At 39.7% G+C, this 11,390-nt stretch overlaps 1 protein-coding gene across 1 annotated transcript; it reads left to right on the forward strand.

Annotated features, from left to right (window-relative positions):
• Positions 1–74: 74 nt before the first annotated feature.
• mvk (mevalonate kinase) lies at positions 75–7,073 on the forward strand. The gene is made up of 10 exons (XM_077561561.1): positions 75–385; positions 532–679; positions 889–1,033; positions 2,594–2,740; positions 4,725–4,828; positions 4,983–5,028; positions 5,188–5,278; positions 5,626–5,745; positions 6,049–6,202; positions 6,400–7,073. Exons 1-10 carry the CDS (start codon positions 308–310, stop codon positions 6,549–6,551), a joined length of 1,185 nt encoding a protein of 394 aa, XP_077417687.1. The 5' UTR covers positions 75–307; the 3' UTR covers positions 6,552–7,073.
• Positions 7,074–11,390: the final 4,317 nt, after the last annotated feature.

Genomic DNA, 11,390 nt, shown 5'->3' on the forward strand with positions numbered 1-11,390 from the left:
GGTTAAAAAGATAACACCCAAGAAGTGATGTAAGCTGATTGGTTATCATTTGCTGAACATGCCCTGGACTGTCCTCCGTCTAGTCAGCTGTGTAGATGCTAGCTGGCTGCGTCATTACAGACCACTGAGACCCAACCTATCAAACTGTACTGTACTTTAATAAGTTCTTAAATATTCGTTGAGCCTCTACGAAAGCATCTAAGATAGAATTTCCAACTGTTTAGTCTTAGAAGGGGTTAGCATTAGCTGCATATGACTACGAGAGCTGCTTCGTTTCACAGGTGATCTAGCTGCGTTGTTGTGAAAGATGCAAGTTAGGGAATGCATCGTATCTGCTCCGGGAAAGGCAATTCTTCATGGAGAACACGCAGTTGTACACGGAAAGGTAAATATCGTACAGCCACCCAAAACAACAGAAACGTCTTAGCGAATAAGAAGGCATTCATGCCACAGTTTGAGTTTCAAATATTACTGACACAGGGAAGAAACAGAATGTCGTATGAATGAACAATGTGTGTCGAACTATTACAGGTCGCACTTGCTGTGAGTTTGAATCTGAGAACATACTTAAAGTTGACAGCCACCAACTCTCGTAAAGTTTGCATCAACCTCCCAAACATTGACACCTTCCTTTGCTGGGATGCGTCTGAGTTGAAGCAGCTTAGGCCATATTCACGTGGTAAGTAAGGAATGCTCCCAAGTTTGTATTTAAATAATTCTCGTGGCATTTCCAACCATCCCGTAATATAAAAAAAATGAATAAATGAAAATAGTGAAACCCACTTATAAACATTTGAGTATTAATCTGGTGTCCTTCTCTGTTGCTCCATTTTTCTTACTTAAGAACACTGTGTTATCTTACTGTTGATGTCCCCCCCCATTTTACAGGCAAGCAGGAGGAGGTAAAGCGTCTAGATGCTGAACTTGTCAAGAGACTACGTGAATTTATTGGTGTAGCAAATGGAAACTTGGATACAACTAACATGGCCACCTTGGCGTTCCTCTACATCTACATCTCCCTATTTGGATCAGGGTAAGATGCATTTGTTTTTATCATATATTTTTGTATGCCTAATCTAGATCTCTTTTGTTTGACTGTAACAGACCCAATAATAAACAGTACACACACTACTTATACGGGAGATTATCATATGCAGAGACACCAGGTGTTTTGATTTCTCAGTATTTTGTTACAGACACTTGCAATATGTACTATTACGGATTGATCAAAATTGTTCCCATCGATGAAATTATATTGGTATGTAGTTGAGCACACATCTATCCATCTCTCCATCCATGTTAATTTAATAGTCCATATGTAAAATACGCATGTTGTTTGGAGTCTTTCTGGTGGTGTGCATTTGTTTTGGCTGAGGCTTAAGTTTTCACAAAATTTAAAGGTATTATATCACGGTATTTTAAGCCCTTCCACAGTTAACTATAGACATATAATAATTAAATGTTACTTTTGACACCAGGGCGATGTAATTTTTTAGGAAATATTAAGTATTTTGCTGGCTATTTTTCTAATGCGGAAGTAAAACGCCCGATTCAAATTTACCCCGCCTCTCCCCGTGTGGTTGCCGTGCCCTTTTCATCTCATGTCGGCTGCTGCGCGCACCGCCCAAATAAATACACAGTACTAGACAACGGGGTTATTTTCAGTGAACCGGCATAAAATGTGAAGTGCAGTGTGACATCTCCATGCTGTGTGCTTACATTTTACTCAGAACCCAGTAACTGAGGTTTACTGCGGCAATTGTTTGTTTACACATTAACACAGCATCCTGAATCCGTACATTGATTCTTGGTGACGTACGTTTGACAGTGGAATTGATTTCAACACAATAGGGAGGCAGAATTGAGTCTTCAATGTGAAATTTCACTCTCTCGGCCTGCATTCACAATTTACACAGGCGCTGCCTGACTCCAGACTTTGTTACAGCTGTGTGGAATATCGGCGGGCCTGCTACGTCCCCTGATTTCTTGAAACTAATGTTTACGCTACACAGGGACCAGGGGAAAAAAAAGGAAAACCTTGTCTTTTACAGGCTGTGTAAAACAGCCAGTGAGAGAACTGAAATTAGTTCTTGTGTTTGCTGTAACTCCAAGTTGTAAACATTGATGACACCCATAGACGTCGACCACAGAACAAGTTCACTGTTTTCTGGAGGATGCTATGTTGATGTTTTTTTCTTCCAACTTTCACTTTTACGGCGCTTCAAAATGTCTGTCTGCCACTATAAAAATGAGCTAAAAATGTAGACTGCATAACAAGATGGCATGAGAAGATAGCGAGGGAGATGGATGCTCTTTTGAGTTTGAGGTCATCAGGATCTTTAATTGCCATTGATACATAGCTGGCATGTTTGCCAGAAGTGATGGCTTCCAAATGAATGACATCAAATGACAGTCTGGCATGATGCCTTGAGACCATCAACAAGCCAGGGTGTGTTTTTACTCCTTGAGACAAAAATGTGACAATTTCCATTCTGTCTGGTACAACACATGGATGTCAAGCAGAATTAATCAGTGTACTGCTGCCACTGTATGTGACATTCACACAAGCGACTTTCTTTTCTGCTGCATTTAGTGAGCTGCCAAGCGTGACAATATCTGTGTGGTCAGAGCTGCCGACCGGAGCAGGATTGGGTTCGAGTGCAGCCTACTCTGTGTGTTTAGCTGCAGCTCTGCTTTGTGCAAGTGGAGCCATTCCCGCTCCTCTCAAACACACTGCCAGGTAATGACATTATATGAATGGGATCAATAGTGGGCTAGTCCAGGGGTCAGCAACCTTAACTGTCAAAAGAGCCATTTCAGGCCAAATAAATAATCCAAAATCTGTCCGGGACCGCAAAACGTTAGTTTAATGTACTGAGGGCCCAAGAGCTAATTAGAGATGCACCAGAGCAGCAACATATGCAGCATCCAATATGTAGACATTTATTTTCTTCTTCCTTTCATCTTGCATTTTATTTTTTATACTTTATTTTTTATACATTTTTAGACTTTTCTCCTTTCTGTCAAATTTGTGACATTTTTTAGCAATTTTATGGACATATGGTAATTTTTTTGCTTCTCTTTTCCTTTTAGACACTTTTTGGACGTTTTTCCGTCTTTTTTGCTATCAATTTTCTGAATTTTTGGGCAATTTTGTAGACATTTTATGTTAATTTTTGGGGATTTCTTTTGTGTTTTGGACATTTTATGGTTACTTTGAAAGTTTTCTTTTCTGACTTTTTATTCAGTTCTCTAGCGTTTTTGGCCGTTTAATGGACTTTTAATGCAAATTTTCTGCTTTTCTTTTTCCTTTTTGGACATTTTTAGGTATTAAAAAAACCTTTTTAATCTACCTTTTGTCTTTTTCTGACAACTTAACACTTGGGACTCTTGATTTAATTTTGTTTTAGTTATTCATGTTTTATTCAATTGTTAATTAATTTAAAGGTGCATGTCGCAATATTGACGCAAATTGTAGTGTTAAAATAACACAACAATTTTTCACCCACACATGTTTTAAGAATTATATAATGGACAGGAGGCACTACTGTGGCACAATGGCTGTTGCCCCTATTTTCCTGTAGAGTGAAATAATGATCAGGTGTTCGGGACCAAATCTTTAAGTTTTTAATGACAGGCGCATGCACATCTCTCTCTCGCTCCACTGAAGCGCTGGGAAGACGGAAGTGTTTCGGAGTGTGTGGACGAGACCGTGGAAAGACATGTGTGTGCGACGGTGGATATAAAAATGTGTCAAAATGATAATAAATCTACCACTAATGTTTAGGCACTCTGGACGCGTGCACGTGACTGGCTTCCATTCCGCTTTTTACCAGAGGGTTCGCAAATCTGCAAAAACTTGGTAACTTGTGTTCGGTACCGTTTTAAAGAATATTTTATTGGGAAAAAAAAAAAAGGAAAAAAAATATTACTAATTTTTTTTTTTTAGAGATCCATATAAGGAGCCCAAGGAGAGGGACTAAAGAGCCACATGCAGCTCCTGAGCCGCAGGTTGCAAACCCTTGGGCTAGTTGTTTGGGTTGAAACCTCAACTATGCATTTAACCCTGGAGAAGCCACGGGGTCAAATTTGGCCCCTTTAAATTCTGCTACTCAAATAACAAAGACCTTTTTTTTTTTTTTTTACAAATTTAACTTCAGAAGTCCAGAGTGCCACTTCTGACCCCTGCATGGGGCCATCTAGTGGATGAATATTGCACTTACATGAGCCAGAGTGGTGGTGACAAGATGCCAACATGCTGTTTTGTTGAGCTGGAAATCAATCCAAACAAAACCATCTTCTCAGCAAACCATCAGATGGTAAAATTTAGTTTTTTTTGTTAATCTATTTCATATGATGTTGCAGAATGCCTAGGAGTATGTTTTATATATATATTTTGATAAATTAGCAACTCTGAGCTAGTTCAAAAAACAAGGGTTAAAATTGAAAAAACATATATTTTGGTGTTCAGTGAATTTATAGCAGTCATTTAATGTATAATTCATAATTTTCCAAAGAAGAAAAGGGTTCTTGGGTTCTCCAGGGTTAAAATCAAATTAAGAAGACTTTTTAAAAAATATAATAACTGTTTATATGACATACAATTGTTTACTGTATTGTCTTGGTGTTGGTCATGAAACAGCCATTTATTCCAAATTCCTCTGTCATCCCAGTGGTTTGACCCGGCACAATATCATGGAAAACAATGAGAATAATTTTTGCAGATGGTGTCAGGAGGACCTGGAGTTGATCAACAGCTGGGCCTTCCAAGGCGAAATGATCATCCACGGTAATCCTTCTGGAGTAGACAACGCTGTCGGGACATGGGGTGAGGCCCGGCATATGGTACAGTGCTTATTGCGTGACACCTTTGTGCCTCCATGGACACTCTTTTAATGGAATCACTGGAGTATTATGTGCAGCACCAGTGTTCATTATCATCAGATGATTATCTCTTTAATGACTGATTTGTTTCTGTGCAGGAGGCATGCTGAGGTTCTTGGCCGGGAGGATAATACCACTGAGCAGGTAGTGGCACTGATTAAACTCCGCAGAGTGGTTCATGAAATCACAGCATATATTTTTCTCCCCAAAATTAATGTTGATGGGAATAAATTGCCGTCTCAGCAGGGCACGCAAAGAACAAATTTCGTTTAACCCTCTTTTTGTGTTTTGCTTTACTTCCAGGGTGCCATTATTAAGAATCCTCCTCACTAACACTAAAGTGCCACGTAGCACCAAGGTACTTGTCGCCAGGGTGAAGGACAAAATTAACAAGGTACTAAATGTTTTCTCCTCCCTCGTGCGTTACCTGCTGATGTTATAATTAATATCATAGGCCTTTTCTTTGTATGGCACATACTCCAGAGTCTCGTGTTGAGTGCTGTCATAAAATATTGAAATTAAACTCTTAGCCAGTACCCCTGTGTGCCGTTGCCTAGGCGACAGCAGCAGGTGTGCACATATTAGCCCGCATGTTGTTGTGGCAGTATTGTCATCAGGCAGGCGCAGTTTAACCTGCTGTTTTTAATTTTTTTATATAATGAGCAATCTGTCATAACTTCTTTAAAACATTTCTGGGTTTAGTTTAAGTAAATGTTAATAATATTGTCTCAATTCCCATAGTTTCCCACTATTTTGACCTCTGTGCTCGACTCTGTTGATGGCATTTCCTGCACTTGTGAGAAAGTCCTACTAGAGATGACCTGTGAGCCCATCACAGGAGAGCACTACAATGTTTTAGAGGTATGCTTTTTAACATCTCATTTTTTAGGATTTGTGAAGGTTTTTTTTCCCCCCATAGGTAATTAATAATGTAAATTGAGTTTATCTATCAAGGGTCAAATTGTTGCCATCATAGCTTTAATTGAATGTGTTAGATAACAGTACAGATTGCAAGCATGCATATAGTTACTCATAAGTAAGCATATGTATGCAATTCGGAATATTCACATTTAATATCAGTATCATTTCATTAATAGAATCATCTCCATCGCTACCACCTGATCAGAAGTGTCATCTTTTTTTTTTTTGTCATTGCACATGCAGGAGCTCATTGATATCAACCAGCATCATTTGAATGTAATGGGGGTGGGACACCCTGCCCTGGATACCCTGTGTCGGGTCACCCTGGCCAGGGGTCTCCACAGCAAGCTAACAGGCGCAGGGGGAGGCGGCTGCGGCATCACTCTCCTGAGACCAGGTAGGTAATTGTTAGCTATCTTATTCTGTAATGCCTTAGTGTATTGTATTGCTATTGTTCTTTTTGCGGATTTTTACCTAATGCGGGTCGGCACATGGGCTGAAATGTATCCACTGCTATAAACAGGAACCACGCCATCAACATTTTTATGTCCCATCTCTCAATATCTACAATCATGACTTGCCTTTTATTCGTAGAAACGGACTCCGCTGTAGTCCAGTCTACAATTCAGGACTTGAAAGACTGCGACTTTGACTGCTGGGAAACAAGCATTGGGGGGCCTGGTGTCCAAGTACATTCGCCACTCTCTGTAAAGGAGGATATTTTAGGGATCTTAAACCATTACTGAGACATTGCCATGGATGTGGAAGTGGCCATATAAGACATTCAACAACACCTGAGGTATGCTCAACCGCCCTGGTGAACCAAGGAACATTTTCACACTGATTGTGTGTAGTACACTTTGTCCGCTAGATGGCGATAGAGTTCCATAAATTCTCCTTAATGGAGAGTCCCTTACTAATTGTTTGCTGAAGTGCAGCACTGTGCTGTTTTGATTGTACTGTACAGTACCAAAATAGTCGTGATCATGAGTTGAGTTGTACATTTTTAATTTCAGCTAAAGCATGTTTTAAAACGTAACATTTTATGCACTTTGTGTACAACATGTACTCTCCAGTCGTCCTAACATCTCTCAGCCTCTCAAAGGCTACTCCTACAGAAATGGATCCGTTTGGAATATTCTCCATTTGGAAAAAGGTCATTCTGAGATTTACAAGTTTTTGAATTTCCATCGACCCCCCCTTTAAATGTCATGAAGATTAAGTGGTGCGGTGTATGTGAATAAACGACATTTGTCACCCTCCTTTTCTTTTTTCCCGGCGCCCCCTCTGTCCCCTTGGATTGTGTCATCTTTATGTTCAGCGAACATCACCGCCCCCAATCTTCCACACACCCCCTTGGCGGTACACTGCACAGTTGCCCCTAACCCCTGCTGGAATTTAATTACCACTGCGCTTTTCAATTGAACCGGCATCGACAAGAGGGAGGGGCACAAGAGCGAGACAACAGAGCCTGTTTCATTTGAAGCGCCTCTCTCTGCTCTCTTTCATTCTCACTCTTTTTCTTTTTTTTTTCTCCTGTGAGCCACAGATGTTTCTTTTTTTTCCTCTTTTTATCAATGTCAACTCCCTCTTCTTTCTGCTCTGATGAAAAGAATATAAGGAGGCTGTAAGATTATTTCAGATAACACAGGAAGTGGAGCAAAGGGGGTCAAGGATACACAGAAAATGTCTAAGTTGGAGGGATGTGGAAAAAAAAAAGGGTCTGTCCCAGGAGTGATTTAAAGAGCAGGGAAAGGCAGGCTATCCAATGTTAAATGCAGTTTTGTGCGGGTGGATCAGAACCGAGGAGTTTGAATTCATTTTAATATGAATGTTCTGAGTGGTCATGCTCACCAGGGGCGCTCTCGCTCTGGACCCCCAGTGGGCGACTGGAGAGCTTGTCAGGAGCCATTAAGTTTGAATACACAACTGGAGCTGACTGACAACATGTCATGTCGCTGATGGCCGCCGGTTTTACTAACAGGGGCTTCGGTGACTTCCTGCACAGCGTGCGACTCTGAAATCACAATATATTGTCAGCTTGTATTTTCCAAGACAACAGATTAATGTTCCACATTTACAGTAGCCGTGCCAGACTGGGACATCGAAATGAGCTCAGCAGGGCCCGTTTTCCCCAGCGCTCATAAGAGACAAGAAACATCAACATCATGTTGTTGTGCATGATCTTCCCGGGGGTGTTTACCCTTTCGGTGAGCGGGGTGGGAGCTTTTAGCACACTGCCAAAGAACTGAGTGCATTGAGTTTAAGGGGTAAATTGTTATGTCCTTATTGCCGTGCGCCTCGTAGAAAAACCAAAACAACATACATTTGCAATTCTACGTAATCAGTTTCGCAATCCTACTATCTGGGATTGTATATATTTGCATAAGCATACATTTGGAATGTGTGACCTTTCAAAAGAAAGCAATCATTTCCCTGTAACCTTTGACTGTCTATCAGCTGTTAATAATGTCAGTCTTGTTAAAGGGATATGTTGACCATTAAAACAGAAATTCACAATATATTTTTTAAAATGTTATTGTAACTACTTCACTTCACAACCGTAAATTCCCGTGGTTAATATGCAGTTTTTCTGCAAAAAAAAAAGGAAAAAGAGCCACACTTGTCCCCAGCATTGTACAATGGTTGATTAAAAAAAAAAAAAACTTTTTTTTTTTATAGACGTTTAACAGTACCTAGAGGTTATAAAGGGGGGAAATGACCGTACTTAGATTCCCACATGATATTTAATGTCTAATGTTAGAAATTTTTGGATTATAAAATTGACATTAAGTTTTTGCGGACATTTAAATTTCCTGTCTCTGTCTCTATAAATAAGAGCTTAGCTTCATATTACTTAGCTCATTGATGTTCTTCTCAGCACTGGTTTCATGACAAAACCAAATATATATTCTGTGCATCTATCTGATAATGAAGGATACCAGGAAATCGTGGGACTGTATTATACTAGTATATAAGGGAGGGGGGGGTGCTTTTTAATGGTGATTTGGGGGGTTGGTTGTCGTATTATAGAAAGGGTCGTACTAACCATGGGAAATTATGGTAAGCATAACAGAAACATAACCTAAGAGGTAGTCATTTTTTGATCCCTTTTGTTGACTTTATACAACATCAATGCTACTTTTCACAATGAAAAAGAAAAACGAAAAACAAGTTTGTTCATTTTCTGTACGTCATGCTCTCTTAAGGCGCACGACATGAGAATATAGCAGCTGACCATGGGGAGACACTGCAGTGAATTAGGTTAGGTAAAAATTGATTTTCTGCAAGTCGAATTAAGATATCTTACAAAAATGTTGCTGGCAACATAGCGTTAGCATAGCATTATTTTATTTCTTCTTGCTTGGGATCATATTGTGTGACCCCTTCCAATCCAATTTTTTCTTGAAAGATTCCAAACATTGGATGTCAGGCTGATTACTCTCCACCCTCCACTCTCTGTGGATAGTCCCTCTGGACTGTGTTTGTTGTAAACATCTGCAACCCTTAACACACTTTGACTTCCAGTCGCCATTCCTTTTTTTCTCTCTCCATCACAGAATTGTATCATGTCGTTTTATTGATCCAGTAATTGATTTTGTGAAGCAGGTACCTGCATCACACTGTCATCCTTCAGTGCCACTAGCGCGCTTGTTTAATTGTAGACAAAAGCACCTTTCAGTCGTGTTGCCTTTGAAAAGATTCATTGATTTTTTATTTTTTATTTTTTTTTTTACACCACCCTTCATCCTTGCTCTGACTCATGTGGTAGGAAAAAGCCCTTGTGCCGTAGCAGGCTAGAATGTACGACTAAGAAATATGTCACCACTTCAACTATAAACTAATATTTTTGCTTGGAATTAGTCTAACGCAGTAGGGGGAAAACAATTACATGCTCTGTTGTGCAACCCTTCAGTTTTTAATTTATATGGTTTTAACCAATTATTTTGCTCTTCAAAGTTACTTTATATTCATCCATCCATTGTTGTATGCATTTTACTATATTCCAGTCTTTGCAAGCAATTACAGCTCGTGTGACAGAAATGCACCCCCCCCCCCCCTCTGTGGTTACATTTAATAATGTGAAAGCTGTAATCCTCACAATCTATTCCTATAAAAAAAAAAAAAGCTTTTCACTATATATATTTTTTAATGTAGGCTTTAAATTGCGGCACCAAAAATATATTCAGCACACTTCACGTCTATGGAACAAAAATATCCGCAATGAAATTTGATTTGCATTAATTTGAGAAGCAGCTCAACATTCCTTAACATTCATCCTTTGAACTTGCTTTGAATTAGAGATAGGTTCTCATCATTTCACTGGGATTGCAGCCAATACAATGGATTTTTTTTTTCTCCGTCATTTGAGGCTCAGGGAGGAGGAAGATGATCTCAAAATGTTATCACATGACAGCGTGTGATTGATGGGCCATTAAAGCGTCAGCCTGATGTACTTAACGCCACTGCTTTTAGCTTGATATATCATAGCACAAATTGATTTACAAAACTGTTAGAAACAAATATTCCCATCTCCAGTTATTTGCAGTCACATTGAAATGGATGTTCTCGCTTGTCCGTCTCACTTTTCTGCATCTTTCTTCCCTCAACACCACTTTGTCGGTAGACCTCTGCAGTCACGTAATTGCTAATGGGACAGGTAGGTGTGTTCACATTTCAGCTGCTGCATGCAGGATAACATCTAATAATCCAAAAGCGTTGCAAAACTGGTATCTCGTCGCTCATGCATTATGAATGAGGCGCTGATTGCTTTCTTGCATAGATTAGCAATCATTTCACAGAAAACGTTTCATAAAATGTGTGCTCGGAGGGTTGTGTCTTTTTTTTTTTTCCAGAGGAGTTGAGGTGACACATCCCACTTCTTTGTGCGAGATAACTCGGATCAGGTAATAGCACTTCTCACCCTTGCCCCACTGCGCCTTTTTCTTCGCCCATTTATTTCCATCTGCATATCATCACAGGGGTGATAAGTGTGATTTTTTATTTTTTTTGTCCATTTGCAGCTGATTGCTCACTTAGTAAACGCATTCAGCAGCTGCAGTGTTATTGTGCGCCACGCTAAGGAGCTACTAAGTCAAAGGGTGCACGTTGGCACCAAAGTAAACACATGCATGCTCCACAAGTGCCTTAACATGTTCTCAATCTGACTTGAACGGTGCTCTCAGCTTGTAGTTTAACACCAGCATGAGGAAATGTGAAAAATGCAGCGGAACGTTAAAGCTTCACCGCAGTTTGATCTGGATCACCGGTCGACTGCTATTTGGTTTTAAAACAATTTCCCTCAAAGTATACAGGGTTTCGTAAACTCTCAAAAATTGCATATTTTTAAAGAAATGACATTGTCAAGCTTTTATTCGGTCGGATTGAGTATTCATTATGATTTTCTGACTTAAAGACGCGGCAATATCGAACATCATTCAACACATAAAGACAGGTAAGTTCTCTTGAAGATGAGATTAAAAACAATGTAATTGATTGTGAACGTATTAGTACAGTGTAAGTACAGTTCTTTGTTGATGCTGCATGCTAATACCGAGTAGCTAATGTGAGTATAATATTCCCGC

The sequence above is a fragment of the Vanacampus margaritifer genome, chromosome 3, assembly GCF_051991255.1.
Source record: "Vanacampus margaritifer isolate UIUO_Vmar chromosome 3, RoL_Vmar_1.0, whole genome shotgun sequence".
NCBI lineage: Eukaryota > Metazoa > Chordata > Actinopteri > Syngnathiformes > Syngnathidae > Vanacampus > Vanacampus margaritifer.